The following is a 17,706-nucleotide window of genomic DNA, read 5'->3' as shown; positions in this document are numbered from 1 at the left end:
AAAGTTCTTCTAGTTCTTCTGTTATTTGAAACAGAGAGTAAATGAGATATCGATACGTGGTTGCCAAACATGATTTTTTGTTAATTGTCCTGTGGCTGGTCGTTTTCACCATCGGTTAAATGACCTCTTTTTGTGAAAACAGCCGAGTCTTGGCCATGTTTCATGATGAAATGTACCAGACACACTGGCAGAAGCTAGAGGCCTGGCTTGCAGAGAGTATGTATTACATAGACCTAAAGTTGATAGACCTGTATGTGATCTGGCACTAATACAACCTGAGAAAATATCTTGGCCAGTTTTTGAGCAGCTGCTCGAAAGCAGCTGCTGAGGCTGAGGCAATGCAGATGCTGGACCAAAAATAAAAGCCTTCATGTCTTTTGATTGCCCACATGCTACACACTGGAGCTCACTACTCTGGCACAGCAATGTGTAAGCATGGGCATGCTCTGTAAATAAAGAGCAAAAGAAAAACACAGTGAATCTATTTTTTTAAACTTGATCCATCTGACCCTGCTATGCAGTCTAAGATCCAAACCTCCCACTGTTTTTTTATGACTGCTTCCCATCAAGCGGATGAGAGAGAGCGGGTGCCATGCACCAGCAGAAGCCTGTTAGGTCCCCAGAAAAGCATTAAGACATTAATCTTGTTAAAGCATCACCATGCAAAACCAGAGGCTGCATCCCCACAGAGACAAGGGCCACAGTCCAATCAGTAAAAGCCTGGTACTGCAGTGTGCCTGCAGTGAGCTGAACCTTAGCCTTTCACACAAAGACATAACAGAAATAAGGAAAGACAGAAAGACGGGGCCCATTTCTGGATCCGTGGGGAGGCAGGTTATACAATAATGCAAACTTGTCTGAAACCACAGCCCTCCAAACGAAGCACAAAGCAGCCAAAGCCAACGTAAGGGAGGGTGTAGGGGTGACAGGGATTCTGTGTGGCTTTGCTTCTTGAGTACCAAGTAGAAAATTTCATCTTCGCTGATAGAATCTTTGAGTGGGGCAATATAGCTGGCTAAAACAGCAAGCTGAACGCTGCCAGAAGAGTCGTGCCGCGAGCAAAGACCTGGAGAGCAGCTGTGTGATACTGAGCTAGAGTCACGTCTCCAGGATTAACCCCCAGCAGCCCTCCTAGCCATCCCTCACTGTTTTATGGCTCCACTGAGCTAAACCAGTCCCTACAACCTCTGACTGTATCAATGTCTGTTAAAGCAGGAGAAGCCTGGTCACAATCCAGATAGCCCACATAATCCCTTACCAGAGTAGAAAAGAAAAGAGTTAACTGGGGCTAGGGTTGAGTGCTTTGGGGCTTAGTGGCTGCAGGCTGTGCTGATTGACAGGGGCTGTGGCTAGGGTAGGGATTATAGGGAAAGGGTTAAAATGAATAGTACCTGGGATGGCGGTGGGTTCTGCAGAGGTCCTGAAGAAGAGGATGCCTGGATCGGAGCGGCCCTGCTGGTTCTCTGCCACCACAGAAACCTCATATTCTGTGTTCCAGTCCAAACCTCTTAGCACATAAAACTCACCGCCATTAGGGACACGGATCACAGTCTTCCAATTGTTGTGGTTTTTCTGATTGCACACAAATTAAAACAAACAAACAAACAAACCAAAAAAGGTCAGTACAGGTGCTCATGCTTTTACTGGAGAACTATGGAGTAACATGTTACCTCATTTCCCATCATACTCACAGGTCTATAGCTCAGTAGGTACTGTTTGATAGGTGAGCCCCCATCATCCTGCTTAATCCAGCTGACCTTCATCTCATTGCCTGGGGACTGCAACTTGACCTCCAGTTTTGGAGGATTCGGTTCCCCTGAGGAAAACACGAATATAGTAAGAGTAGAACAGGATCAGGTCAGGTGTAGCGCGAGTGTCCTAGCCCAGGCCCTCAACACATCCACAGTAAACACAGGAGGCTTAGCTGACACCCTTTAAAAATGAGTTATAAACCATATTATTCAAACGAAACCCTGCTCAATCCTGAGCAGGAGCGTATGGTATTGTGGTCTGCCAGGAAAGGTTACGATTAAATGGCCCTTATCGAAGCTGAATCAGTGAATGTTCAATTTAAAGCCTACTAAATGGTAGAATGGTACTTCTTGAACTGGGATGAATAGCAAAAGTGTCATGCAAATTACATTACTTAAAATGCTAATAGGTTTTAATACTGAGAAAATGGTTACCCTTCCTGTATTCAAATCACTTTACAACTGGGTTAGAAGTTATGCTGGGAAAAGTAAAATGAAGTCATTTTCTCAATATACACTTAGATTTTCTGGTATTGTCATGAACTTCCTTTGATGTCATGGACTGAGAACGGCTCTTCCTGTCTCCCTGAAGTGTACATTCGTCCCACCTAAATATTGAGGATGCATCATTACCGTCATTCCAGCAGGGACAGACTAAAATAGCTATTATTCACTGAGACACTGCTGACTAGCCGACTCTTAAATGTTAACTGGAGCAGAACGCAAGATTCTTCAAACGCCTACAGGACTGCTCTCCATTTTCACATTGTTGAGAGTTAGTTCCTACAAGAGACCAGAAGATTACAGGCCTGTTCTTCACATTCTTGGTACTGAGCTACACCTCGCTGGAGGTAGGTTTGCACACAGTCTTATAAAAGGCTCCTCCCTACTCTTCAGACCTTTGCATTTTCACTGATCATCTATACAGTACAATTACTGTCAACATTTACCAGGAGACCATTTCCTTTCCATTTTAGCTCATCCTGACCTAGCTAACACGACGTGTTAACTAAAATAATGTAACTAACAATTGAAACAGAACAGGAGTTTAACACAATGGAGTGTTTATAAAATTTAGTCAATGGTTGGTATGGTGTAACTGTAAAAAAATTGGATTATTTTCTTATAACCGGAAGTGCTCTATTCATCTATAAGAACTTTTTACAGTTCCCATCAGGCTGCAGCTCTGTTTGATATTGTACTCTTCACAGCAGTTTAACAGCATGATACAGGTGAGAACAATTAATCTGGTGAGTTTAATCGTAACCATCCCAGCATTGGCAATATTTCAGCACTACAGCTGAGTGTTAAGAGATGGCATTACAGTGTATATTTTTTTGAGAGCCATAACGAGGTCTTTCGTCAAACCATTTTCTGAATATTGAGCATTAGTGAGAGGAGCTCCTGGGAGAGGGGAGTTAAGACATGGACCATACTTGGAGCTAATGAGAAGAGGGCTAGAGCAAGAGGGCACCGCTGCAATGTACTCTCAGTGGGAGCTCGTTATCTCACCGAGTCCGCTGCCTAATGACAGTGCTCCCTTAATTATCCTGCTCACGTTGATTGGAGGAGCTCCTCCATTATTTTTAATAATATCAGCAAGGCCAAGGGCAAGCCAGATCTCTGCGTGGGCTGCTTGTTTGGATTGTTAGCTGGCCACCTGTGTCACCAGAGGAACCTGGGAGGAGACTGCAACTCTTGTGGATTAATCACAACAAATAGTGGCTAGTATAGCCCCATTAGCACTTGGCGTGACATTGGCCAAAGACGCCACCGCTAGCTTTTACACACAGGACGGATATGAGTTATGGGGTGACATAAGCTATAGCTACATATCTGCATGGATGTGCTATCATGATGGAATGAAAGAGACAAATTCATGACCCTGGTGGAAAAAAAAATTATAAGGATGAATTAAACTTGTAGTATTGCTATTCAATTCCCCTTGTGGTGTTCAGTCAAAGGCACTTTAAATAGATTCAGACTATTAGCTTATTAGTTCAAACATGCAGGAAACTAGATCTTAGATAATACATGGTTATTTTTGGCAATGCATGACCCTAATATAAAGATCCCATCTAACAGAGCACAAAAGGCCAAATAGAACCAGATAACATTAGTATGATCAAGGCTGTCCCAATGCATGGCTTGATGCTGAAATCCAAATAAACCTGGGTTAATAATAAAGACAGCATTTCATTCATATATGGCACACTTCACTGGAAATTAGAGATCCAGTCACCAGCATCATTCCCAGTTAGGTGAAAGCTTTCCAGATGCTACAAAAGTAAAAAAGAAGTTTGAGGGTTAAAGAAGTAAAGAAAAAGCCGGATCGATCGAGACATGCTCTACCATGCAAGAGGGAAATCTGCAGTCTCTGATTTACATCCCAGTCTACCAAGAATGCCAGGAAAAGTAAACCAAATCAGAATCCGAGTCATCAGTGTCATGTTCACGACCCGCTGTAATGACCAGCGTGCCTTACATAGGGAGAGAGTGACGTGCGCTAACATCAGCATACATGAAAACCAGACTATGACAATGCACACGTGATGGACAAAGACACACACACAACATGCAAAGAGAAAACCACTGGACCAGGACAAGTCGCAGGCCTGAACAGAAGTGTGTGTAAACTTGCATGCGTGCAGAAGTGTGTAGTGGAACTGGTGTAGAGCGGTTAATTTGATCAGGTGTTACAGATGGGGCATGCTAGGGGTGGAACGGTAATAAATAAATGATTTTGCAGTTTCAGTACAAACTCATGAACAGCACTGGAGAAGGGTTTCATTATTTACTGCTTAAATGTTTTTAGAAACAACTTCATTAATTAATCAGTGTTATTTTGTCTGCTTGGTTTGTTCTTAGATAGAAGACATTAATACGAGCTAACAGAAGAAATAATAATAAAAAAACCAGGAGATTATATATTTTGTGACATGGAATTCTGATGTTAAAGCTGCAGTATGGAGCATTTGGGGATTTAGAGATTTTCTCGTAGTGATATGTTACTACAGGGATCTTTATTGTAGTAGATGTAGAACTATCACAATCTTTTACTGTGTCACAGAGTTGCATAACTCACTAAGAGGACTGTGCAGTCTGCCCTCTTCCACATACATGATCATACAGACCCACACGATTGGCTAGCATCACTATTCAAAATGCTGTTGTATTTATTTATTGCACAATGGTAACATTTCTGTGCTAACTTTTTGTTAGGGTTCCCCTCTTTGTGTCATAGTTCCTATGGCACCTTACAGTTTGTTTGTTTTGGTATCTTTCCTAGTCCTGTTGTTTGATTCTGTTGACCTCTTCTGTGTTAGACTAATTCTTCCTGTTATATCCTCTGCGTGACATTCGTTACAGTCTTATCATGCTTTTGTTTTGTTATGTCTAAGCATTGATTCCTGTGTTTCCTAGATCCATAGTCTCCTATTGATCCTTGCCTGATGATTGATTCTCCTATTGATCCTTGCCTGTTTTCCTAATTTCCGGTCATGGATTATCCATGTTTAACTGTACCTGCCTGTTTTGGCTGTGTTTACCTTAATAAAAAACATAATGGTGGTTTGTATCTACTCATGTTACACACTTTTTCAAAATGTTACACAAATATTTATGGACTAGTTTAATTAATCTGATGGTTTTGACTGGCATGTTCATATCTGCCTGCCTGCCTCTCTAGCTATCTTTAATAAGTATTCAAATAATTTTAAAGTATGCGTCCACATGATGGCGTATCCACATGATCCACACAATGATCACACCAGACGTCTCTGATGCTCTGATACTTTTATAGATCTAATTAGACCTAATCCCCTACTGACACTTTAATAATAACAAAAAAGGCTACATACTGCAGCTTTAACAATGATATTATCGATACTGAAGGGTTGATGATGATGATATTAACCGTCACACCCCTAACGCATGACTTTTACTTATAAATCGTTATGTTAGTTTCATGAAAATCTTCTACTTATGTGATATTAATATGATTAAACAGTACTGGTAAGTGGCTTGACATTCAAATCTCCATAAAACATTGTAAGCAGCAGGGCTGAGCCAAATAAAAGTTTGAGTTATTGGATTTTAAGCCCCTGTTTGCCACAAATCAATACAAATCTCAGTAGTAGGATATTAAGTGAAGTTGTAAAAGGAAAGAATGATGAAAGCTGTATTTTGTACTTAATATATACTATAGAACCTTTGTTACGAGTCACTATTTGCTGATTATCGAAATGTATTAAAGCAGAGGGCTACGGGTTTCCGTTCAGGCAAAAGAGTGCCTATTTTAAACATCCAGAAATGAAGTGGGCAGTGTAAAGAGAATCAATGGCTCATGAATGAAATGGTCCGTGAAGTTGATGGCTTTTGGGTGAATATTTAGTTTTCTAACTCATGATTGACTTCTATTTTGTCTCCTAACGTGCAATGGAGCCAAAATGATAAAGAAACAAAAAATTACCTTCTGTTCACCAGCGAAGACGACATCATCAGCACCATGCAAGAGCCACATGACAAAGTCACATGATACGCACGTGCAACATTGGTTGAAAGGAAAATTGGGAGGGGATGGGGGGGGGGATCACATGGAAAATACAAAACATCGGAAATCAAATTACACAAACGTGGAACAGAAAGTGTTAACACCAAATACATACAAACATGGAGACAAACAAAAGAGAACATAAATTCAAACCGTAATAGTCAGTTCGCTAAAACATTAGATTATAAATACAGACCATGAACATTAAAGAGATTAAGATCCAGGAAGCAGTTTCAGGACTTTTACGTCGTTCATTACGTTTTATGTTCAAAAAGAAATTCCTGGCTTCATTTATTGGATTTGACAAAACTGCTTTTATTTATTTTCATTTATTCGACTTCCCAAACTGCTTTCTGAATCCAGGTCAATTTCCTCTGAACAAAAGCATTTTATTAGGTCAGAAATAAACAAAAACAAAAACAAAACCAGAACAAAACACATTCATTTTGTTGTCTTTTGCTTTTCGCATGTTATCAATGACAGTAAAAAAACAGAGAGCAAGCAGAAGCAAAGGCAATGATTTACAACAACAAAACACAACTACAGATCCAATGAGGGAACAGTGACTACAGAATGACCGTGTGCAGCGTTAGGACAGACCACAGGCAGACCTCAGCGTCACGGCTGAGACCTTACAGGAGAGCGAAGGACATCAGTCCAGTTTCACTCTCCACCTACACCTACCTACTCCGGTGTTGGAATTCAGAGAGAAAAGTAGAACAGTGGTTTAGACACGAGTGTGTGAGAGATCTAAACCTCATGATACCCAGCCAGATCATGAGGAATACTTACTTGAGCTTTAAACAGACAAACACAGAAATGTAAAGGATAAGTTTAGGATTTTGGAAACCCAATCCAAAACATTTCATGTGAAACATCAAGTGTCACGTGGATTTTATCCTCAACACTGCAATATTTCCTGCTACAGTAATTCTACTGGAAAGTTGCACAGGAAGTCAGTGATATATGAACAAATGTCATGTGTTGGTTTTAAAATAACTTCCTGATTCAAATCTTTTAAAGCTGGAGGTTTGCTTCAGGCTCCTTCATGACATTCTCTTACAACTTCCCGGCATGTCTGAGACTTCATGAGGGGGATTCTCTTACAGAAAAATAATAAACAACATAACATTACTTGACCACCTCAGTGTTTGTTATGCAGTTACAGCTTAGTGTTTTATTCCTCTTACACCACAGTTTTATTTATGAAAGAGTGACATAATTTTTAACCATTTAAAGTTAGATGTATACTACCAGTCAAAAGTTTGGACACCTTCTAATCCCATGGTGTTTCCTGATGTTTATTTCTCTCTACATTGTAAAACAATGCTGAAGGCGGCCGAAATCCACAATAATGTCCTTTGAACAGTTGATATTGAGATATGTCTGCTACTGATGCTCTGTAAAGCCTTCATAACGCCTCTAATCTGAGGTGCTGTTAATTGGTGATTTCTGAGGCTGGTCACTCTAAATGAACTTCTCCTCTGCAGCAGAGGTCAGTTTTGGTCTTGCTTTACTGGGATGGTCTTCATGTGAGCCAGTTTCATCATGGTGCTTGATGGGTTTTGCAAATGCACTTGACAATACTGTTCTTACAAGAACTATTCCAGAACACCTGACCTTCGTGTCTTAAAATAACAACTGACTGTTTTTTGTTGTCATTAAATATGGATTACTGAAGTCCATGTGTGTTATTTCAGTTTTGAAATCTCCAGTATTGTTCTAGAATGTAGAAAATAAATCCCTAAACACAAAACATTGAATTAAAAGGTGTGTCCAAACTTTTGACTGGTAGTGTAATGTTGTGGAATGTTTCTGAAACAGGTTAGCTTGTGTCACTGCTTATGTTGTAGCAGCTATAAATAATTATTTACTCATCAGCTTCTTTTTCTCTCTTTTCAAGTTAATAAGACATAAATTGTTCACCTTCTTTAAAGGATAAATAAACATCGATAACCATGATAATGTTTCTTCTTTAAACAACACATTAATTTTTTTTTTTAAGTTTAGAATTAGGTTTATGTCATGTGGAGTCGCTGGCATAAAATCCCTGAGCAAGCCGTTTCTATAGAAATGATTATTAGAAGAAGCATTTTAATATAAAACTGTGATTTTCTTTTCTTTTTTTAGTTTAAAATTGAGCACTGTGGTATAATAAGAATTCCTTTTATTAAATAAAATGTATCCACACTTATTTTTCTTGAAATCAAAAACTAAAAGAAAGAAAGAAACAAATAATTTCACTATAATTCAATAATTATTAAATAATATGAGGTAAGATGAAGGTTAAAGGGTTAAGGAGTTATGGACACAATAGAAAGTTTGTTGCCAATGAATCCTTAAGCCATGTAATTTGTTGGTGAACGATTTAAAGGATTTGTTTCAGAATGAAAGTTTGCAGACTTCCAGTGCAGCTTCATGATGAGACTCACTGTTGCAGTAAATTGCTCAGGACAGAGAAATCACAGAAACGAATGTCTGAGATGAACACCACAAAGTCATTTACTTCAAAACTTATCCTTTAAGGATTAAAGTAACTATTATGATTTCCAACAGTTTAGTATAATTATATTGGATCATGCATGCTTCAGAATTGTCACAAGTTTTAACAAAAAAACAGAAGCTCGGTTCCTTGCTTCATCCACATACAGGATAATCAACACAGGTGATATTTCTGACTCTTCCTTACTGCCTTTAACTTTTTTACTCAATTTATGAGTAAGTATTCCAGGTCAAGCATTTAGGCAAAACTGATGAAACTGAGAAAGTTATGGGGGAACTGGTGGCTCAAGTGGTTAAGGCTCTGGGTCACTAATCAGATAGTTGGAGGCCCCTGCTGGCCCCTGAGCATGGCCTCTAGCTCTCTCTCCTCCTGGGGTGCTGTACCATGTGACAAATAAACTCTGACTTTCATTCAAAATCCTTGATTACAAGGCAAACCTTTCCTGTAAACTCTCATAACTAACAAATCCAACATTCTTGGGGGACAGGATGCATCATACTCACTAAATGAATCGGTACATTTCCTCAAGCTTCATAACCTTTCTCCCAGGTGCAAATATCAATTATATGCACAGGAGATTATACACTTGTCCTAGCAGTTACAGACATTTGCCATCCATGACTATTCCTAAACAAACATTTCCAAAAACCCATATTTTGTTCTCTAACAGATAACTTTTTTCCCCACAAGCCATAAATAAGCCTGCTTACATCATTGCCTCTGGTTCTATCTAAACCATTTACTGGATTTAATAGTCATGATATTAAAAGATAAATATTAATAATGTAAAAAAAATGATTTGGAACAGATCTCATGTTCTAAGCAGCGACAAATACAGATGTGAATAGGAGTCGTTGATTTTTGTATTATTATTAGAATTTTTTAAAGGAAATTCTTTCCAGAAAGTTTAACAGAGCGTCTGGTTGAGACTAGTGGTGTGCAGGAGTCCTGCAGTACACAACAAACAAGCCTGGACATGAGCCAGGAGTCAAGCTTGCGGGACAAAGAAAGCTCATGTTCATTAACGGCATTAAGTCTTTCATCCTTAGTAACTGCCTGGTCAGGGCTGCAGTGTTTCAGACTTCTAAATCTGTTATTGTGGTTAGATGAAATAATAGAGGGTTAAGGTTAGGCCACACCCACTTTGAGTTTAAATCTGACTTGTATTGAGTTGTAGCCCTAATACATACATATTTCTGTGCGGAGGGGGGCTGAGGGGAGGTGGCGTCCCAGGTGAGCACCGATTCCACACCTGCCCCTTTGAGACGGCCTGGTCCAAATCACATCTACTCCATTATCATGTCCAGGAAGTTCCTGTATGGACATTCTTTGTAGCCTTCTTTGACATTTGACAAAGGATTTATTCAGGCATAATATCACGGCTGCCACTCAAAAGCCAGAAAGCAGACAGCTGCCTGACAGAGTCCAATTCTAACACCTTGTCATCCTTTCAGTAGAAAATGAAAGCACATTGTCAAGAAACGTGTCAATTTGCATTGTATTGGTACCTTGAGCTATTGTAATCTGTGATATCACATTAACCCTATATTAAGGTCAACCTACATGGTGCACACGCAAGTTGAGCACCTGGAGAGACACTTTAGTCCATCATTTTCACATTTTTATGCTCAGAGTGAAACACACACACACACACGAAAAATGTGTGACACAGGACTGTACAAAGTGAATTAATACGGCGTCTCTGAAGGCTACCGATGAGGCACTAAAGATCTCTAATGTTGCTTATTTTGGTTAACAACGCAAGGGCAGTTCTCTTGTTTTCTCTGATCAAACAGCATGCAACACAGCTCATGAATATATGCTAATGTGCTACACTAGAAAAGAAACCATGCTGTGTTTTTCAAATGAGACAGAGCGAAGTGGTGGAAACTTTCCACAGACTAATCCAATGTTTTTAAAAAAAAGTAAATTAGGCTTGAACATCCTACATTCAAAGGAAACGTGCTGATCCAGTGAATATACACTGACGAGAGAAGCCACTCTACAAGCTGGGGTTAGTAATGACATTCTACAGTATGGCAGCCAAAAGCACCAGCTGAACACAAGCTCTACCGCATCCTCATTCGAATGGAAATGGACATTACGCTTGAGCTTGAGAGCTACAAAAATGATCGGATGCACCAAATAACCAGTAGTAAGTAAGTAGGAAGTAACCAGGCTGTAGCCTGAAGTTAAAATGAACACTGACTCCCAGCTACCGTAACCCAGGCTGAACATTCATCTCAGACGTTCTTGCCCACAGAATTGGATGTTTTTTTGTTTTCTGCATCAGTCTGTTTTTTTTTTTTTCATTCTGATGTCTGGTGTGAACGTAAACTGTAACCTGTGACCTGTATCTGTATTATTTTATACACTGGACCTCTGCCGCATGATTAGATAAATTCATGAATGAGCAGAGGAACTGGCTTATCTATTAATGTGCACTGAATATAGATAGGCATTAACCCTTTACCCTCAATCATGGATGTAGCCTTTCCTGTTTGTATCTGATTGGCTAGTGATGGAGAAATCTTTTTACCTGGTTTTCACACACTACTAGGTATGACACGATGTCTGTGGAGCAACCTGGTTTCTACCCCGCTCAAGCTTTAAATTCCCAACCTGTAGGTTTAGGTCCTAGTGTGTGCAGAGACTTTACAATTGAACTCAAGTTCAGCTGGTGCAACTGGCCCCTGGGGTCTGAGGTGATAAGATGAGTCTCCTTCAGAATGAGACTATCTCACTCCCTCGGGCCTGACAACATCTACTCAGGAAGTTTCTCTTCCTTACTATGAGTGCTCTTTTACTTTCTATGATGAGCTCCGACAACGTGGGCTTCAACAGTCTACGTGAGAAACGCAGGAGTGTAGCAGGCAGGTTAAAAGGGGCAAAAAACACCACACACTGCCCCACTGGCAATACTCACTAAGGGCTGCAGTGGTTGGAGGATTTGTGGTTGGAGTCACTGAAGACACTGGAAGATGTTGAGAAGATGAGGTGAGGTGTGCTTGTATTTGCTATCACAATCACAGCAGCACATCATAATCTCAGACTCGTATGAATAAAAGTGAATGACATGCATACATACAGTACCTGTGGCAGAAGGTCCATTTAGGCAGCACATTACAAGTTCATACATTTACATGTAAGCTAGTACTACAGTCTCTGGACGTGTACCATGCATCAAAAGCAAGCATGTCCTTTCCAACAGCTTACAGGTAGCTGTCATGAATCATTTGAACAATTTTATAGTAACTAAACAGCAGTGAAAGCAAATAACTAAACCTCATATAGATCTAGTGTTGGGGACACAAGGCTGAGAGATATCGATTTTCCTGGATCAAAACACCTCAAATCTATTGAAAGAGAAGTGAAAATCTAAGTGGAAGAAGCTTTGAAGTCTGCACTTTCCCATTGTCCATTAATCATTAAAAAAGGACTCAATACATCTTATCAGTCCATCCATTTTTCAAAGAGGTCTTTCAAGTCATTCAACAATCGCTTATCACAGATTCTTTATGAGGTTTATAAAGGTTTGGGAACCTGTATTTTCTTGCTGAAAACGTTAAAACAAAAATGAAATTAGTATTCAGACACTTTAAAATCCTATTTCGGTCATAACCATGTCGAGACGAGCTTCAAGAAGAGAGATATTCTTCAATCTGCACCATGACTCATATAACGTCATGATGACTTCAGCTGAGCACTTGCCTAGGAGCATCTTCTCCTTTAGGCTTCTCGGCGAAAAATTGGATTCGCACTGTAGAATAATTGCCTGCAAGAGCGTTATTGCCGATGACATTATCATCTTCTAGACCTCCGCATCAATCTAACTCGTGTCTCTGAGTGAAGAATGGTGTGCACCACCATGAACCAAGAGCCGTAGTGTAAAATGATAAGCTCTCTGAGTGGAGGGTAATAATATAACAAGAGGCAAAAAAAATAAAAAATCATCCCCTATTTCCTGCTAGAAGCCAAACTTAATAATAAAGAAAAAGCTCAGTCTGTTAGTGAGCTCAATTTCTGACAGATGTCAAGGAGAAACCAACTTATGAGTCTTTGCTAGTATAATAAGGACTGCATAATATATGTATGCAGCAGGCCTGTCAATTTCTGCTTTATTCGTGACGGGATTCTTAGATACAAACGAAATTATAGGTATTAAGAAATATGAGGGCACCATAGCGGTCGCCTAAGCCTATTCCTCTGAGCAAAAGTCCACTTTTAAATTCTAAATTAAATATGAGTCTTTAGTTGAAGATAAAATTTTCGGCTCTGGTATAGACTTAAGCAAATTTTCACTCCACCACTGTATTGTATTCATGTATGTGTAGCTGCCTGAAAACACACTTCACTTAGTCAAATTTACACAATTTCTGCTAAATATACAGTCCTTGTGAAAATGACAGGCTTTCCTGAACTGAAATATGTTCTCTTCTGCGTCTCAAAGAGGAGTAAATTTAAAACGGTTTACAGTCTGGTTATCCCCAAACACATTTAAACAAGCCTTTCTGATGAAATTCCAGCGAGATTTCCAGACTACCTCTACATTTCTAATCTAATCTACTATTAGAATAACATGACTGGCACTTTTACTAATGACTTATACATTTATTATGAGAAATGAGTTCTTATTCTGATTAGGAGCACCATCCACAGTCTCTGTCTCATCCCCTGAGGTTAAAGTGATACGAAGCTTTTACAGACTCATTGTTAGCGCTTCACGTCGTGTCTGATCTCTCTACATGTTAATATTTGTTTTTAAATCATTTTTGATTAGTTCAATTGTGGATTAAGTCAATTCTGTTTGTTTTGAATGGATTTTTCTTTGTCCTCTGTCATTAAAACAGTTGTCTAAATGATCTTTGTTTTGATGACCTGATGATTCTGACCATGGCAGACATTCAGACAATGGAAGGTTTATGTTAATTTGCCATGTCAAGTAACTATCTAAAAACTTGATCAAACTTAGATGTCAAAGTTTTTGGACATGTTTCATCACAGTAAATGTAGAAACCTTCAAAGTTAGAAATTAGCATAGAATAAAATAAAAAAACATTCTATTGTAAGTCATTTAGGTAGACTATATTCAGTTTTCTTAAAGAGGCATCAAAATTTATTATTGGCAGAAAAACTCCACATCCAAAGATTTTCCAGAATTCAGCCACAGAATTTTTTTCTCCAAATACTGCTTCACAGACTGCATAAGACACAGAATCATTTGTCTATTTTTGTTGTATATAAGTCAGAAAATTCAGTCTAGTGTTTCAGCACAAAACTGGACCTCTACATGGAGTTCCATAAAGGACTGTTAGATAGTTATAGTTAAAGGTCCTGTTTTTCTGGAAGGTACTAGATAGAACATCATTTCCCTAATAACTTTATATCTCTCTAGGAGCTTGCACCAAGGACAAGCTTTAGAGCGTACACTGAATATTAACAGGTGGAAATAATTACCTCTATGGACTATCACTTATAATCAAATTAGAAGTGTTTTGCATCAAGTATAACGGAGAGGTAGATGAATATTCCATCAGGAGACAATGAAATGGATGTACTTAAAATAAGGACACTCTGACATGGTACAGGATTGTCTTGGCTCCTGTTCCCATGGCTTTAAAGTGCACTTATGAAACAGAGATAATGGTGTAACACAGCAAAAACATTCTTATCTCTGAATTCCACAGAGTGACAAAAGGTGCCATGTTTGGTAGTGCTGACTTATTACTATTGACAACTATCATTTTCTGGCTATAATCAATGTACTGGTTTTACGACTCTGTTTGATGGTGTATTGAGATGGATTAGCATACAACAAGAGTGTTGGAGATAGATTGGTCTTTGCAGGAGTAAAGCTCTGAAGTGTTTCAGCTGATGACTCTCTGGGACTGAACAGTCTCTGTACTATGGACTGTTGCACTCATATTACACCCTGCTCGACTTGTAAATGTCGTAAAGATACAGCAGTAAGAGCTGACACAAATCCATCCACTTCCATGGTTTCACGCCTCACAGGATTAACATGAGCACAGAACGAGGTCTCCAGATGAGCTGTTAAATCTGTCATCCCTGATATAGCTCTGCTTGGTTTCTCCACGCTGAAACTGGGCCTCTCACTCACTTGGACTTTCAGGAAGGTTCTCATGGCTGGTGCTGCTCTCTGACACCCAGACACATGTGCTTTGTGTACTTTATATACCTCTCCAATATATTTTGAAGTCACAGTGTAAGGTTTCTGACCTATCCGCTAGCTTATCCATGATCCATATCTGAATCTCAAGTTAGCATCATTTCTCTGTCAAAATGTGCTCAGGTAAATACAGTAACATCGAAGTGATTCCACTGTGATGATTATGGTCTGGAGCCGCTTTGAATTTTGTCTTTATTCAGGATTGATTAAAACTGCTTTGCCATTTACAGGAAAATCATCTTTTAAAGGTGAGTCAAATGGCCAGGTATCTGCTATTTATCCTCATTTGAAACCCATTTTGTTCATCAAGCAACAATATGAGAACTGAGTCAAAACTGGAATTGGTGACAATGTAAATGCAGTGTAAATGCAAATGTAAAAACCTAGTGACCACCACGTTCAGGGGGGCTGTTGATTCAGTGGTTAAGACTTTTGTTCGTGAATGGAAGTTTAAATGCCAGCACCATGCTGTGACTGTTGGGTTCTTGGGCAAGACCCACAACTGCTTGAACCTAAGCAACTACTAAGTTGCTTTGAAAATGTCATGCCAGCCAAATTAATAATTGCCACTACAACTACAAAGAGCATCCCATCTCAATGCCCTCTAAATGTCTAACATCCATTTCCACATCTGTCTTTGTTCATGATGTCTGCTGTGTCCTCTGTTGGGAAGCAGAAGAAGCTCACTGGGCATCTTTTATGTGGTCCCTGAATTGGGTTTTGTGGGATAAGCTCCAAACCCTAGTGTAGAAACCGCCAAAGTGGGTTCAGCTGCCACAGCTCTGTGTGATGCCCACCAATCACCTTTCTCTCTCTCTGTCTCCTCTGTGACAGGCTTGGATCAGTCAGCCAGTCAGTCAGCCTTCATCCACCTCCATGCTGTGCATCTCCTAACAAACCCACCCTGCCACTGGCTGTGAAGTGTCATGGACAATTGCTAGGCCCTGCAGCATTTTCTGTTAAGGATTGTTTACAAGCCTCTCTATTATGACTTCCGCTGGCATCGAGGTGGAGGCCAGAGGCAGCTTTCTCAGCAGAGCCAGTCTACCGAGTACGACTGAACATGACATTCTCTGAGCATCTGTTCACACTTCCACCGTCTTCCTCCTCTGGAGATTTCAGTCATCGTGGGAATGCCTCTGGTGCTGAAGCTCTGATGAGTACCTGTCAGAGCTCCTTTACCTCTCAACAAATGTCAAAATGAAGATTTCTCCACTGTGTGGAAAGTTGTAGAGTGCTGTGTGATAGCACACAATGTCTCTTCTATATGTCACAACATTCTGGGCAGGTAAGGCAGCGAGAATATAGATGCACCTTCTCTCTGTTACCTTTTCTTTTCACTAGTTCCAAAGAAACTCTCAAAGAAAGTGAGTTTCAGGTCAAAGAACCTCAGTTATACTTCCAGGTGAGGGCATGTAACACCCCCAACTGGTACTTCACTCACTACATTCAATAATTTGCATCAAGTTCAGCAAGGCTTCAAGTTTGTATTCATTTCGGTTCTATTCCCGTGGCCAGAGATTGGCAGGTAAATTCACTCCAGACTGTCAGCAGGGCTGTTTAGCGGTAATGTGACGACTGTCTGAGGCACTGAAGTGTTCCAATCCTGTCATCTGCAAGCTGATGAATGTTTAGTGAATGTTTGCAGCATTTGGATCATTATGTCGCCAATCACCTCACACGTCCATGGAGTCTATCTCAACAACAAAAGCAGACAATGCCATCCATCTCCACCAAACATGATCACATTACACTGTCATTATAGGATATGGGCTCTTCCATGCCTGTCTGCTTCCTTTCTCTTATAGCCATGAGGGAGTGTCCTGAGGCAAAGTGAACCAAACCACTGACAAATAGGAGCTAAAGACAGTTAAACCAAGACTGGAGAATACGTCAAGGAGCAAAAAAAGTAAGTGTTTTCTTTCAAAATGAATACTCATCACTTTAAGGCAAAATATCCTAAATGACCTAAGTCTCCAAACACTCTGTGATTAGTGCGGGATAGAGCCACAACTACACGTCTACAATGCTGCAAGCTGCAGAAGTGTGGGGTTTAACATGATGGAGGAAGGAAAATATGCACTGGTGGTCACCAATCCTCCTGGATATCCACCTTAATAAGTACAAAAGTCTGAAAATTTTCTGAATGTACTGAATGAAGGCCATAGACTAGTTTATAAAGAAACAGGGCTGGTGACCACTGAAGCAGGGACAGCTACAGTGTAGCAACATGTTTTCAGTTACTAAGAATCCGCAAAACAATCCCAACAACAAACCTTCGTCCATATTCAAATAATAAAATCTGTAAAGAGCATGCTGGAGAGAGAGAGAGAGAGAGAGAGAGATGGCATGAGCTCTCTAGAGGTCTTGAATGCAAACATTCTACTTAACGCCTTGCTTCGAGGAAATGAGCAAACAGCCACTTAATTCAGTGAGAAAACAGAATATTTCAAATCCAATTTCAGAGAGGTGTATGAGTCCACATGAAGCAGGAAATACTTTAAGTCCTCATTTGAATTTTTCATTTAAGCTTCACTACCTTTGGCTAATAGCTTCCATGTGGATATGAAAGACATGATCGTAGAAAAGGAGACAAACTGAGATAAGAGAGTCAGAGCCAGAGAGAAATAAAGCACTTACTTGTGAAAGTATAGGCTGAGTTGTCCGGTGGAACAAAAACAAGATGGGAAACATGACGAGAAATGCAAAA

At 39.8% G+C, this 17,706-nt stretch overlaps 1 protein-coding gene across 4 annotated transcripts in view; it reads right to left on the bottom strand.

The window, feature by feature from the left end:
- Positions 1-17,706, bottom strand: part of ncam1a (neural cell adhesion molecule 1a) — a 260,084-nt gene that overhangs the window by 24,035 nt on the left and 218,343 nt on the right. For all 4 annotated transcript variants that reach the window (XM_058415021.1, XM_058415019.1, XM_058415018.1 and 1 more), the window contains exons 14-15: positions 1,692-1,816; positions 1,392-1,572 (exon numbers count right to left, since the gene is read on the bottom strand). In XM_058415021.1, the coding sequence (XP_058271004.1) occupies positions 1,392-1,572; positions 1,692-1,816 (306 nt within the window). The remainder of the gene's footprint in view (positions 1-1,391; positions 1,573-1,691; positions 1,817-17,706) is intronic.

Source organism: Hemibagrus wyckioides, linkage group LG18 (assembly GCF_019097595.1).
Source record: "Hemibagrus wyckioides isolate EC202008001 linkage group LG18, SWU_Hwy_1.0, whole genome shotgun sequence".
Taxonomy (NCBI): domain Eukaryota; kingdom Metazoa; phylum Chordata; class Actinopteri; order Siluriformes; family Bagridae; genus Hemibagrus; species Hemibagrus wyckioides.
The sequence above is the reverse complement of the archived record's forward strand: the minus strand, read 5'-3'. Positions and strand labels throughout refer to the sequence as shown.